General features: G+C 40.1%; 3 protein-coding genes across 3 annotated transcripts; 1 reads left to right on the top strand and 2 right to left on the bottom strand.

Annotated features, from left to right (window-relative positions):
- Positions 1-7,946: 7,946 nt before the first annotated feature.
- Positions 7,947-9,041, bottom strand: LOC106324589. Its single transcript, XM_013762528.1, has one exon. The coding sequence runs from the start codon at positions 9,039-9,041 to the stop codon at positions 7,947-7,949; it is 1,095 nt and encodes a 364-aa protein (XP_013617982.1).
- Positions 9,042-9,967: 926 nt separating this feature from the next.
- LOC106327421 (protein indeterminate-domain 1-like) lies at positions 9,968-12,381 on the top strand. Its single transcript, XM_013765567.1, has 4 exons — positions 9,968-10,484; positions 10,546-10,942; positions 11,011-11,231; positions 11,330-12,381. Exons 1-4 carry the CDS (start codon positions 10,367-10,369, stop codon positions 12,022-12,024), a joined length of 1,431 nt encoding a protein of 476 aa, XP_013621021.1. The 5' UTR covers positions 9,968-10,366; the 3' UTR covers positions 12,025-12,381.
- Positions 12,382-12,673: 292 nt separating this feature from the next.
- On the bottom strand, positions 12,674-14,652 carry LOC106327422 (homeobox-leucine zipper protein ATHB-53-like). Its single transcript, XM_013765568.1, has 2 exons — positions 14,391-14,652; positions 12,674-14,029 (listed from the first exon to the last, which is right to left on the bottom strand). Exons 1-2 carry the CDS (start codon positions 14,640-14,642, stop codon positions 13,784-13,786), a joined length of 498 nt encoding a protein of 165 aa, XP_013621022.1. The 5' UTR covers positions 14,643-14,652; the 3' UTR covers positions 12,674-13,783.
- Positions 14,653-15,126: the final 474 nt, after the last annotated feature.

Below are 15,126 nucleotides of genomic sequence, written 5' to 3'. Positions count from 1 at the left end.
TCAAAATCACTAAACACTAAAACACTCAAGGGTTTAGGGTTTAGGATTTAGGATTTAGGGTTTAGAGTTTTAGGGTTTAGTGTTTTTATTTAGACTTTAGGATTTACCCAAGTGTTTAAAGTTTACCCAAGAGTTTAGGGTTTACCCAAGGGTTTAGGTTTACCCAAGGATTTAGGGTTTAGGATTTAGGGTTTAGAGTTTTAGGGTTTAGTGTTTTTATTTAGACTTTAGGATTTACCCAAGTGTTTAAAGTTTACCCAAGAGTTTAGGGTTTACCCAAGGGTTTAGGTTTACCCAAGGATTTAGGGTTTAGGATTTAGGGTTTAGAGTTTTAGGGTTTAGTGTTTTTATTTAGACTTTAGGATTTACCCAAGTGTTTAAAGTTTACCCAAGAGTTTAGGGTTTACCCAAGGGTTTAGGTTTACCCAAGGATTTAGGGTTTAGGATTTAGGGTTTAGGGATTAGGATTTAAGGTTTAGTGTTTTGCTGACGACGTTAAAAAGATTTTTTTAATTCTTTTTTTCTGTAGCTGCTATTTTTTTTCATTTTTTTATTTTAAAAACATAATATAACTTGATAATATTTTGTTTTCTTTTTTAAAAGATATCGAATTTGAAATAATGAACTCCTATTGGCTGGTGAACCTAGAGGTTCACCCCCAAGAATAACTCTAATTTAAAATAAATAACCTTTTCGAACTTTTGTTTATTTGAAAGAAGTAATTATGATTGTGTTTATGAGAATGGTAATAATTTAAATAAAGTCTGAGATTTAATTGATGGCTGCACCCGTAGATGGAATGAGAGGATTCTGTCAGATAACTTTGTACCGAGAGATATTAAAATTCTCAAGCAAAATCAACCGGTGGTGTCTGATGAAGATTCGTGGGTCTGGAAGATGACAAGGGATGGAGTATATTCTGTGAGAACAGGGTATGAACTCGCATTTTCTGTTCATAATCAGGAGCTCATAGAAGAGATGACAGCACGACCGTCTTTGAATCCTCTTAAAGCCCAGGTATGGAGTATTAAGGCACCATCAAAGATAAAGGTTTTCATTTGGGAAACGCTTTCTGGTGCACTTGCAGTTAATGATAGTTTGATTGCACGAGGAATGAGATGTGATAATATCTGTCAGATTTGTGGAATGGACGGTGAATCCATCAACCATGTTCTTTTCTCCTGTTCTTTGGCTAGACAAATATGGGCAACATCGGGCTTTCCTTCTCCTTTAGAGGGGTTTGATGAAGTGTCTGTGTTTGCCAATTTGAATTACGTGCTTAGGGTGTGGAATGATCAGCGCTGGGATAAGGAAATAACAAGAATTTTTCCCTGGACGCTGTGGTACCTGTGGAAGAATCGAAACTCCCTTTTGTTTGAGGGCTTTTTACAAGAAGGGTATCAGATATGTGGGAAAGCCAGAGAAGCTGCAGAGTTATGGTACCTAGCTCTGGATTTGGAGAATAAAGAGGAAAGCAGATGGGGGGTTAATAAGGGAGATAGGGATATCGAGTGGAAAGCTCCACCAAGGAGCTGTGTTAAATGTAATATTGGTGTGGGTTGGTCGAGAAAGACAAAGATAGCTGGAGCTTCTTGGGTCTTACGGGATCATTGTGGAGTGGTTTTGCTCCATAGTCGTCGTTCCTTTGGATTGGTGGAATCAAAGGATGAGGCGAATTTTTTGAGTGTTGTATGGGCTATGAAAAGTTTAGTTAGCCATAGATGTCTGAAGGTTCACTTTTCGTTTGAAGGAAGCTGTTTGGTGAATGCCATCAATAGGCCAAAGGCATGGCCTTCTTTCAACTTTAAAGTGAAAGAAATCAGATCGTTGCTTGATCGTTTTTTGGACTGGAAGGTTTATATAGAATCTTTTGAAGCTAATAGGGGAACTCGACTCATTGCAAGGAGTGCGATGCGAGATAAGTGGTTTCAATCTTATGTGTCTCGAGGTCAGCCCCGATGGCTTTCAAATGTGTTTAATAGGGAAGCCTTAGCTTGTAATAGTAGCTTTCTTTAATCTTTGTGTGTAAGATATGTTGTACTCTTCTTGCCTTTGGCTGTTCAATGAAATACTCAGAAGGAAAAAAAAAAGAAAGGGGCGAAAAGAAAGGGGCGAAACTTATCGCGATATATGGAATTTACTGGATCATCTATGGATGGATACTGTATATACATTGCATTCTATGGCTTGTCGTGTTTGGAAAGTTGTAATAATATATGATTTGATAAAATCTTGTAGTAATGTTCCTTTTATACAAACGTCCATTAGAACTAGCATTTGACTTTGCAAACATATAAATTAATTAATTTGGGCCCCCTTTTATTGCTTTCCCTTGTTAGTTTCAAAGGAGGAATTATTTAGGCCCATGGGTCCCTCCACAAACACACTATTCTGCCAGCTTACAAATTCCGTAGCATATGGTCCAAAATAACAGTTCCAACCACTAGTATCCAATAATCTAACATTAGCGAACTATCATCTTTCAAAATCTTGTATTGTTGTTTGATGATCTTGATACATATTAGTTGTAAACTTATCCTTAGTAGCATTTGAGGTTTACAAGTCAGCATCATGATTTTCTTAAATTTAATTATTTATTTAAATATATTTTAAATTAATCAACAGTTATTCAAATTTTGATATGTAAATTAAGACTTTTGTATTTTCTTTTTTGTTTGAAATTTTATTGGTTTTGTTGTCTTCTGATATTGGGTTGGACCAATTATTGAAAAGGACAAGGCTGACGCTGGTTTTTAATGAGTAGCCCCCATGGACGTTACACCACTCATTATTCATTCAAGATTTATAAATATACGTTGTCCAGAGAAAGATATGGTTCAAATTGTTTGTCCAAAAATAGACACAGGAATTGTCTCTGGTTTTACACTAAGCATGACATCATTGCATGGCTATTCATTACAAGAAAACAGCAAAGATTCTGAGGGAAAAAAGCGTCGGAATTTCGTCGGAATATCGTTATTCCGACGACATACCAACGAAACAAGTCGTCGGAAATAATTCCTCGGAATTTCTTCTTTCCTCGGAAATCCCTCGGAATTTCCCGACGGAATTCCGAGGAAACAAACTTCCGAGAAAATTCTGAGGATCACTAGTTTGTCAGAAATGTCCTCGGAATATACCGAGGGAGAACTTCGTCGGGATATTTCCTCGGACGTTCATCGATCGATGCGTTTTTGGACATAAATCCATCGATCAATCTGTTTACAAAAAAATGTTCGGAATATACCGAGGGACATTTTCCTCGGAATATTCCGAGGAATATGTCCGTCGGTATATTCCTATCGATCGATGTATTTATGTCCAAAAACGCATCGATCGATGAACGTCCGAGGAAATATCCCGACGAAGTTCTCCCTCGGTATATTCCGAGGACATTTCTGACAAACTAGTGATCCTCAGAATTTTCTCGGAAGTTTGTTTCCTCGGAATTCCGTCGGGAAATTCCGAGGGATTTCCGAGGAAAGAAGAAATTCCGAGGAATTATTTCCGACGACTTGTTTTGTTGGTATGTCGTCGGAATAACGATATTCCGACGAAATTCCGACGCTTTTTTCCCTCAGAATCTTTGCTGTTTTCTTGTAATGAATAGCCATGCAATGATGTCATGCTTAGTGTAAAACCAGAGACAATTCCTGTGTCTATTTTTGGACAAACAATTTGAACCATATCTTTCTCTGGACAACGTATATTTATAAATCTTGAATGAATAATGAGTGGTGTAACGTCCATGGGGGCTACTCATTAAAAACCAGCGTCAGCCTTGTCCTTTTCAATAATTGGTCCAACCCAATATCAGAAGACAACAAAACCAATAAAATTTCAAACAAAAAAGAAAATACAAAAGTCTTAATTTACATATCAAAATTTGAATAACTGTTGATTAATTTAAAATATATTTAAATAAATAATTAAATTTAAGAAAATCATGATGCTGACTTGTAAACCTCAAATGCTACTAAGGATAAGTTTACAACTAATATGTATCAAGATCATCAAACAACAATACAAGATTTTGAAAGATGATAGTTCGCTAATGTTAGATTATTGGATACTAGTGGTTGGAACTGTTATTTTGGACCATATGCTACGGAATTTGTAAGCTGGCAGAATAGTGTGTTTGTGGAGGGACCCATGGGCCTAAATAATTCCTCCTTTGAAACTAACAAGGGAAAGCAATAAAAGGGGGCCCAAATTAATTAATTTATATGTTTGCAAAGTCAAATGCTAGTTCTAATGGACGTTTGTATAAAAGGAACATTACTACAAGATTTTATCAAATCATATATTATTACAACTTTCCAAACACGACAAGCCATAGAATGCAATGTATATACAGTATCCATCCATAGATGATCCAGTAAATTCCATATATCGCGATAAGTTTCGCCCCTTTCTTTTCGCCCCTTTCTTTTTTTTTTCCTTCTGAGTATTTCATTGAACAGCCAAAGGCAAGAAGAGTACAACATATCTTACACACAAAGATTAAAGAAAGCTACTATTACAAGCTAAGGCTTCCCTATTAAACACATTTGAAAGCCATCGGGGCTGACCTCGAGACACATAAGATTGAAACCACTTATCTCGCATCGCACTCCTTGCAATGAGTCGAGTTCCCCTATTAGCTTCAAAAGATTCTATATAAACCTTCCAGTCCAAAAAACGATCAAGCAACGATCTGATTTCTTTCACTTTAAAGTTGAAAGAAGGCCATGCCTTTGGCCTATTGATGGCATTCACCAAACAGCTTCCTTCAAACGAAAAGTGAACCTTCAGACATCTATGGCTAACTAAACTTTTCATAGCCCATACAACACTCAAAAAATTCGCCTCATCCTTTGATTCCACCAATCCAAAGGAACGACGACTATGGAGCAAAACCACTCCACAATGATCCCGTAAGACCCAAGAAGCTCCAGCTATCTTTGTCTTTCTCGACCAACCCACACCAATATTACATTTAACACAGCTCCTTGGTGGAGCTTTCCACTCGATATCCCTATCTCCCTTATTAACCCCCCATCTGCTTTCCTCTTTATTCTCCAAATCCAGAGCTAGGTACCATAACTCTGCAGCTTCTCTGGCTTTCCCACATATCTGATACCCTTCTTGTAAAAAGCCCTCAAACAAAAGGGAGTTTCGATTCTTCCACAGGTACCACAGCGTCCAGGGAAAAATTCTTGTTATTTCCTTATCCCAGCGCTGATCATTCCACACCCTAAGCACGTAATTCAAATTGGCAAACACAGACACTTCATCAAACCCCTCTAAAGGAGAAGGAAAGCCCGATGTTGCCCATATTTGTCTAGCCAAAGAACAGGAGAAAAGAACATGGTTGATGGATTCACCGTCCATTCCACAAATCTGACAGATATTATCACATCTCATTCCTCGTGCAATCAGACTATCATTAACTGCAAGTGCACCAGAAAGCGTTTTCCAAATGAAAACCTTTATCTTTGATGGTGCCTTAATACTCCATACATGGGCTTTAAGAGGATTCAAAGACGGTCGTGCTGTCATCTCTTCTATGAGCTCCTGATTATGAACAGAAAATGCGAGTTCATACCCTGTTCTCACAGAATATACTCCATCCCTTGTCATCTTCCAGACCCACGAATCTTCATCAGACACCACCGGTTGATTTTGCTTGAGAATTTTAATATCTCTCGGTACAAAGTTATCTGACAGAATCCTCTCATTCCATCTACGGGTGCAGCCATCAATTAAATCTGAGACTTTCAAGTTAACATTAAAGTCTCTCTGGCGCCTAAATGGAGGTCTACAAACCCCATCCTCATCTTGAAGCCATCTATCTGTCCAGACAAGAAGGCTTCTACCATTACCAACAGCACGTTTAAGCCCTTTCTCCAGAAGCTCCCTCCCATAAAGAATGCTTCTCCAAGCATATGATGGTTTAGCACCCAAGGAAGCCCTCATAAAATCATTATTCTCGAAGTACTTCCCCTTCATCACCTTGGTTAAAAGACAGTCTTCACAATGAATAAGTCTCCATGCTTGCTTCGCCAGCAACGCTTGATTAAAACACTCTAAGTCTTTAAAGCCCATACCACCACTCTCCTTTGGTAAACACATTTTATCCCAACTTAACCAGTGAATCTTCCTCTTGTGTTCAACTGAGCTCCACCAGAAATTTGCTATCGCACTGGTTAGATTAGAACAAACTGTTTTAGGCAGTTTATAACAAGACATAGCTGATACGGGTAAGGCCGAGGCGACAGCCTTAATCATCACCTCCTTACCACCTTGAGAGAGTGTTCTTGCATGCCATCCAGAGATTTTCTTACTCATTCTTTCTTTGATGTAGGAGAACAACTGAACCTTTGAACCTTTCAAACAATCTGGTAATCCCAAATATTTTGAGTTCCCTCCCTCAGCATCAATACCAAGCTTTTTTCTGACAAAGATTCTCTTCTCTTCAGGTACCTTCTTCCCAAAAGTTATAAAAACCGAGTATTTTTGTCTCCCCTGTAAAGCCACTTATCTCTACTCTTCTCCCACCAATAAATTTCTTCATCTCTGTAAGCTTTAACTAGCTCTCTCTTCAGGAAACTAATCTGTGAGGCAGTCGGGCAGTTTGAAGATTGCGCTTGTTCCAAGGCATATTCTGCGTGGATAATTCTATCTCTGGCATTAAGATTGATCTGCTTCTTCAATCCTTTCCGTACAGAACCTCCCAAAACCCACGCATTTAACACATTATCTCTTACACCTTCCACCTCCAAAAGTCTTTTATCGAACTTAAAACAACCTCTGTAGGAGTCTTGAGCTTCAATAAGATTAATCAAGATCGGACGATGATCTGATCCTCTCTTGTCCATAAAGGTCTGATTTGAGCATGGGAACTGATCAAACCAAGCCTTGTTCCCAAAGCATCTGTCCAGTCTTGATTGTATCCAGTAGGTGTACCTCTGTCCACCCCAAGTAAACCCATTACCATGGCCTGGTAATTCCTCCAGTTTACAAGCTTCCACCATCTGATTAAACGAAGTAAAAGACTCATCTGATCTCCAGACACCCCCAATCTTTTCTCCATTGTGCAAAATATCATTAAAGTCCCCAAAGACACACCAGCTTTCACATCTATTTACACCAATCCGACTCATACGTTCCCATAAGGCCTCCCTACTCCTTAAATCAGAGGGTCCATAAACACAAGACGCCGAAAATGCCAGATCACAATATTGTATTATACAGTCTAATAAGTTCTTGCTTACATATTTAAAGTCGATATTAACAGACTTCTTCCAAAAAATAGCAAGCCCCCCCGCATGACCAACATGATCTACCTTAAAAACCCGCTCATACCCTAACCAAACCTGCAAGTCCACTAATATATTTCTACACTTCATAGTCTCCATCAAAAACAACACCTCAGAAAAATGTTTTTTACGCAATTCCCCAAGGCGACGAATTTTCAGGTCTTGAGGGAGACCCAATCCCTGACAATTCCAGCTGACTATGCTCATTAAGCTTCCAGCGATCCCTCATGCGGGATCACCCTTTCTTCTTCACGCCTTGCGATTTTTTCTTTCGAGAAGTCCTCCCCTGTTACCTTCCTCTTGCTACCACTCCTTTCATTCCTTACTTCACTCCCATACAGGTCCTGTAGAATATTTGATGAGTCTTTCTGCCGCTCCTGTCTTTTCTTGGTATAAGGTCTTCTTCTTGGCTTACTAGTCTTCTGAGCAACTCCGGATGGTCTAATCATAGAAGAACTAGAACCTTATTCCGTAGAGTTGCCACTAAGACTCAGCGAACCATATTTGATCTCATTGTCCCTCACTACCTTAACCATCTCAGGAGTAGACAAAGTTGAGGCTGGTCTTTCCAATCTACTTCTATTCAGCACTTCCCTTAGGTCCCTCTCCTCTGACTGATCCATAGGTAAGGCCATGTTTTGTGCTTTAATGGCTGACCCCAATCAGTTTTTCTTTCGAACCTCCATCCATATCTTTAGTGTGGCTTTCTATATTTAGATCAAAATCAAACACCACACCTTTCCCTTTATCAATATCCTTGGTGAATGTCGGCATTGGTTCAAGCCTCAGCACCGTCTTCTGCTTGATAGGATCCTTCTCAGCATCAGCCACTGAAGTTCGAATCCTATCAATTCGAATACACTTGTCTTCACCATTGGTCATCATCAGATATCTTCTCATCTCATCTAAGACCTCTGGAGCTATCTTCCTTCTTCCCGTCTCTTTGCAAATCCCAACTTGATCCTCTCTTAAAACGCCAAACAGAGGATCATCATTTGCAATAAACTTCACAGCTGCTTCCTTTTCCTCAAGAATCCTCTGCCTTCTCTCCGCAGCCAAACCTTGCCTCTTTCTCACTAAGATTGGGCACTTGACTTTTTCATGGTTAAGACGTTGACACTCATAGCACCTCTTCTGAATTCGCTCATAGTTGTAGTAAACAATAGAAGAACCTCCTTCAGGGAGAATCACAACTTTAGTCTTCCTCAGCGGTCTTGAGACATCAAACCGAACCAAGACTCTTACATACTCTTGACACTGAGGCTTTTCTGGATCAAAGGCCACTTCTATTGTCTTCCCGACAATATCTCCTAAGGCAGTAATCACTTCTTCAGTATAGTAATTGATCGGGATGTTTCGTATCTGAACCCAGATAGGGATAAATTGGAGATAATCAGGTGGGGGCTTTTCCATCCAACGGTCAATAGCTAGCGTCCAGTCGTTAAAGGTATGAACACCTTTCTCCAGAATTTCATCCAGATCATGTTCATGATTAAAGATAAACTGGAACCGCTCCTTCGATAAAGCCACACCTCTTACTTTCCCACTCTTCTGCCACTTTCGGGGCATATTCAGAATCAGATTAGACATCTTCTGGCACTCCGGATTCAAGGTTCTTCCAATTAAACTCCTTGAGTTTCTTTCACACGACTTGAATTGCGGTAAATCCGGCATACAGAACGGCTCATCTGCCTCATCAAGAGATAGTTCCATCATCGCTTTATCCAGGGCAAACGACATCTTGAATATTAGCTTGATTATTGAGATTATAATTCTCCGCCGCTTGGATTTTATGAACAAACCCTAAAAAACTTGAAGATTGATCTGAAAAAAGTGTTTTTTAAGCGAGGCGGTGAGTTATGAGTCACCGGTGTTAAAACCAAAGCTCCACTCACAAAAGAAAGATTCCTTTTCGCGAGAGAGAAACTGAGCCCAAAGAAGGGAAACTGCATAGTTTCGCCCCTTTCTATTCTAAAATAACTACTTTCTTGTAATGGAAAAAATATGTTGAGTGATGTGGCGGTGTAAACAGAACGCAAAATCCAAAGCTGGTTAGTATTTTTCCACATGCCATCGTCCAGTTTATCCAACGGATGCAACTCAGATAAACAGACTCACGTGGCAACATCTAAGCGTCCCAAATGCCAACAAGGCATGTAAACGCTTAAACAAAACGCTATTTCTTATTATTATCACCAGTAGAAGTAAATAATCGCTTCTTCCTTTTATTTTTCTGTCGTGAAAAAAAATCTTACTGAAAAAGAAACGAAAACGAAAATTTCAATAAAGTCAGGGAAATTAAATACTTGGTCAGTTGATTACGTAACATGTACAATAGAAAAACAATAAAATTCCTGATACTGCATTTATTGGGGGCACTGCAGAAATCCACATGCTATGATTTTTGTTTTCTCTTTTCTTTTGGCTAAACTGGTAAAAAAATTACCATTTGACTCATGAATGTTTGGTGTTTTTATTTTGTACACCGTCGTCAAAAAAATAAAAAGAAAGAAAAGAAGAGAGATTGTGTTAATTAAAATATTGTGCATGGGAATCCAAAAATCATAATATTAAAAAAATGGGAAAGCCGACACAAATATAAAAGAAATTGTAGGTAGTAAATAAATATATATATATAAATTTTCAATGCAGAAAAGTTGAGAAAAAGAAAATAGTATAATTGTCCCCTATCGAGAGAGAGAAAGAAGAAGAAAGATCCTTTGTCTGGGACAAACAAAAGAAACGAAATAAAATCGAAGCTTTCACAAAGAAGGAAGTCTCACAAGCCAAGCCGCGGGCTATAGGGAAAGAAAGGATCAAACACCGGTGGAATCTCAGCCGTTGAAACAGATCGGTGGATGGAGGAAGCGTGTTGAGGGTTAAATAATACTAATATTTCTCGGGTAATGAAGTTTTGATCTTCCTTTCTGGGGAAGAGAGGTCAGAAAGAAAGAAAAGTTTGGTGGAAAAAAAGGTTTTGTTTTTTACGAAAAGCTGATTGACTTGTAGCTGAAAAATAAAGACGATAGTAATAAACAGAGTAAGAAGAAGCTGAGATTTAGCAGATGCCGGTAGATTTAGATAATTCATCAACGGTTTCCGGGGATGCAAGAAGCGTCTCGTCCACCGGAAACCAAAACCATAAACCTCCTAAGAAGAAACGGAACCTCCCCGGAATGCCTGGTACCCCTTTTTTTTTTTTTTTTTAAAAAACTTTTTTCTTCTTTACTCATATATTCTTCAGATCCAGGAGCGGAGGTGATAGCTTTGTCACCCAAAACTCTGATGGCGACGAACCGATTCGTCTGCGAAATCTGCAAGAAAGGCTTTCAACGAGACCAGAACCTCCAGCTCCACCGTCGTGGTCACAACCTACCCTGGAAGCTTCGGCAGAGATCGAGCAAGGAAGTGAGGAAGAAAGTCTATGTCTGTCCTGTGTCCGGCTGTGTTCACCACGACCCTTCGCGTGCTCTCGGAGATCTCACTGGGATCAAGAAACACTTTTGTCGGAAACACGGCGAGAAGAAATACAAGTGCGATAAATGCTCCAAGAAGTACGCTGTTCAGTCTGATTGGAAGGCTCACTCCAAGATTTGCGGCACCAAGGAGTATCGATGCGACTGTGGAACTCTCTTTTCCAGGTCCCCTTTTCGATCTTCTTCTTTTACAAATTTTGGATCTTTGAGACTAACATGTTGGTTGCTTGCAGGAAAGATAGCTTCATAACGCACAGAGCTTTCTGTGATGTGTTGGCTGAAGAGACTGCCAATAATCATACTCATACCAATCAACTTTGTCCTCAAACATCCGTCGTCCTCGAACCTGACCTGAAATCTCCAGCATCCGCCGCTCCTCTTACTCCGCCTCCCACTTCGAATGAGCCTGCCAAAATCTCATCTCCCTCGGTTTTGCCGGTTGAGAGTTCTTCAGGTGCATATTACACAAACTCTCTAGCCCCGCTGTTATATCCTTCTAAGTTTATAGTTTATACATTTATGTGAATGACCCACTCCTTCCTCTGTTTCCAGAATCTCCTGAAAACAACCCTCTTGAAGTCATCATGGACGAAGAACCTCCAAGAACCATCGGTTTCAACGTGAGCGATGACCATAGCCGCACTCCAAGAACGACAGCTTCGCCTAGTTTATATGCATCCTCAACTCCTCCTTCCACAAGTCTGTTCGCACCATCTTCATCCATGGAACCCATCTCTCTCTGTCTCTCCACCAATCCCTCTTTGTTCGGACGACCCACGATGGCACAAGATCCACCACCTCACTTCCTAACCCCTCTGAGTCTTCCTCCGCCCCAGCCAGCGATGTCAGCAACCGCATTGCTCCAGAAAGCTGCCCAAATGGGTTCCACGGGCTCGGGTGGCTCGTTACTTCGCGGGTTAGGCCTAGTGTCGAGTGCTTCGTCGTCATCCATGGAACTCAGCAGTCACGATCTTGGGCTGGGACTACTACCTTGTAGCAGCAGCGGTGGTAGCGGAGGAGGATCGGGGGGTCTGAAAGAGCTAATGTTGGGGAACTCTTGCGTGTTTGGTCCGAAACAGACGACGCTTGACTTTCTTGGATTGGGGAGAGCTGTTGGTAATGGAAGTAGTAATCCCGTTGGAGGGTTGTCGGCTCTGTTAACGTCGATCGGAGGCGGGGGTGGAATGAATGTGTTTGGGACGGCGGGGGAGTTTTCAGGCAAAGACATTGGTAGAAGAAGTTCCTAAGAGAGAGAGAGAGAGACATGAAAGTAGAAGAAGAGTGTAGTTTATAAGTATGTTTTTGGTATTTTTGTTTAATAGTGAAAGCAGCAGGCAGCTCTAGTGCTGTTGTTCCCCCAGTGTGAATTTTAATCATATAAGTACACATAAAGCTTATAGCTTAGCAGAAACAACAACAAAGTTGATTTTCGATTTTTTCGGGGGTCATCTCATGATACGATGGTGAGTGACAAACATTAGGTGAGGATTGAAGTTTGTGTTATTAAATGTATGATGTTTGCTTGCTGGTCCTAAAACGACGGTGGGATCGAATTTTTGCACTGATGAGGGAAAAATAAGGAGATGAGATATGACTTTTACTTTTGTATCTTTGCTTGTTGGGTGTGGGGACATTTTTACCAAATAGACAATTTTTCGAAAACTCCTAATTTTGGACAGATAATCCAATGAAATGTACCAATCGACTTGACCAGTGATTTTGATTGGGAGAATCGACCGACCAAACAATGTTGATCGTTCGTAGGTCCATGTCCATCCATAATAGGAGGAGTTATCCATTCCATGGCATCTCTTATTATTTTTTTTTTGTTTTCAAGACTTAGAGAAGACATGACATATATACACAGACAAATCTACCTAGAAGATATTTATCTGGTAAAATCAATCTACATAATAACATACTTGTTCTATCGTAAACTAATAAAACCTATCTCTCTCAAGACTGAAAAGCCAGGTAATATGTAGCTCTTTGAATTTAAAGTGTGTCGGTATTTCAAAAGCAGTGGAAGATGTTTATCTTTTATTCAGAATCAGATGTCAGCTACTACCACTTTGTCTATCCAGATTAAACCTCTCAACTGGTCTCTCTCTCTCTCTCTCTATGAGCCCTCATGTCTGCTGCTTCTGGTTCTCTTCTACAAGTCAAGTACGTAGTCTTCTGGCTGGCTTGCTTTCACGCGAACTCTGTATCAGCTATTAGAGAACAGGCTAAGAAGGATTCTTCTGTTGACCCGTTAATGGTGTTAGAGAAAGCACATTCTCAAACCACAGCCAAAGGGCTCCTCCACATTAGGACGCATTTCTCTCTTAACTGGTGGTGAATCAGGTATTCATGATTGATGTGGAGGCTGAAGATGTGATTGTGGCGGGAACGGATGGTGTCGTCTATGATAACCTCTACAACGATGAGATCACAGTTGTGGTTGTTAGTTCCGTTAGGCCCGGATTAGACCCCAAAGCTACGGCTCAGAAGATTGCGGATTTGGCACGTTCTAGAGCTGTTGACCAAAAACGGCAGAGTCCTTTCGCAGCCGCGGCTCAGGAGGCTGGATGCAGGAGGAAAGCTTGATGACATCACCGCCGTCGTCTCTTACGTTACACCAGCCTCAAAGGCCAAACATCGTTCTACTGCTGACTCCTCCTCCTTTTGCTTTTGTCACGGTAATAACTGAGCCCCCCACACCAGATAATGAATGGTATGCCTACTGTTTTCATCTGGATTTAAAGACCAATTTGGTAACAGTGAAAGTTAAATTATGCATGCTTTGGAAGTAGGCATCTCTTCATTATGTATATTAGCCAATAAATCAGATTTTTATATGTATGAAACTAGAGGAAAAATAAGAAACTAGAATAACCATTTTATATCTATACTATTAAAATAGATACTTAAAACATTACATTTACAACAGTGTGGCCAACATCTATTTCTACATTACCTCTAGAACATGTTTTTCATCCTTAAGACTTCAAATTACTTAAGCTGTTAAAATTGCACATACAAACCATCCCAATACTCCATGTTTTGTAAATAATAGTTATTATCCAACATGTATAATGGAATGTTGTAATTGATTGTATCCATTGGTGAAAATTCGAAATCAGTTGGTGCATCATTGGCTTCAACAGAAAACGACGAACTTGAAGTTGATGTTTCTTGGACAACAAGTCGTTCTGAAAGTTTTCGTATCTCATTCTGAGCTTCACTCAGTTGTTCTGTCAGTTTTAGCACCTGCAAAAATAATATGCAAACATATAAATTAGTATCAACGAGCCCAATAGAGTTTGTACGGACTGAACTGTTTCGGATAAGATAAAAGAATGACGAACCAATCCACTCATGTTATTTGTGGGCCTTCGCTTCCTAGGTCCTATAATAAATAAGCCTACCGGATTGAAATATTTATACAGGGTTTCAGTTTTATTAAGTTTCACATCTCTATAATATTTAACAATCCTAATTAATAACAACCACATTATGATGTATAGAGTCTTTTTTTTTTTTTTTTTTTGCTAAAAATGTCAATAGAGTCATGAACACAGAGATCATAAATTTCTCTGATCTATAAATGATGAAGATAAAAAATGTATACCTGAGACTCGAGCTGACATTGGCCGAGGACGACTGAGTCGTGTTGGCTCTTGAGTTTAGCGTACTCTTCCTCGAGTTTCTTGTTCTTCCACCTTGCACGGCGGTTCTGGAACCATACAGCCACCTGTCTCGGGTCAAGACCTAACTCTCCCGCAATCTTCTCTTTCCTCCCTGACTCAAGCTTATGCTCGTTCTCGAAGCTATATTCAAGCATAGTCACCTGCTCATCGGTCAACTTCCTCTTCCTAAACATCACTTCCGTCGCCCTTTGTTGACATGAAGAATTAAACAAAGGGAAGTAGTGGAAGAAGTGGGAGAAATGGCCATATCACTTACCAAATGGGGAGGAATGGCTAGTCCACTACTAGTTAGTGGAGGAAGTGGGAGAAGTGGCCATATCACTTACCAAATGGGGAGGAATGGCTAGTCCACTACTAGTTAGTGGAGGAAGTGGGAGAAGTGGCCATATCACTTACCAAATGGGGAGGAATGGCTAGTCCACTACTAGTTAGTGGAGGAAGTGGGAGAAGTGGCCATATCACTTACCAAATGGGGAGGAATGGCTAGTCCACTACTAGTTAGTGGAGGAAGTGGGAGAAGTGGCCATATCACTTACCAAATGGGGAGGAATGGCTAGTCCACTACTAGTTAGTGGAGGAAGTGGGAGAAGTGGCCATATCACTTACCAAATGGGGAGGAATGGCTAGTCCACTACTAGTTAGTGGAGGAAGTGGGAG

Source organism: Brassica oleracea, chromosome C2 (genome assembly GCF_000695525.1).
Source record: "Brassica oleracea var. oleracea cultivar TO1000 chromosome C2, BOL, whole genome shotgun sequence".
NCBI classification, from domain to species: Eukaryota; Viridiplantae; Streptophyta; class Magnoliopsida; order Brassicales; family Brassicaceae; genus Brassica; species Brassica oleracea.
This window is presented reverse-complemented; position numbering and strand designations above follow the sequence as displayed.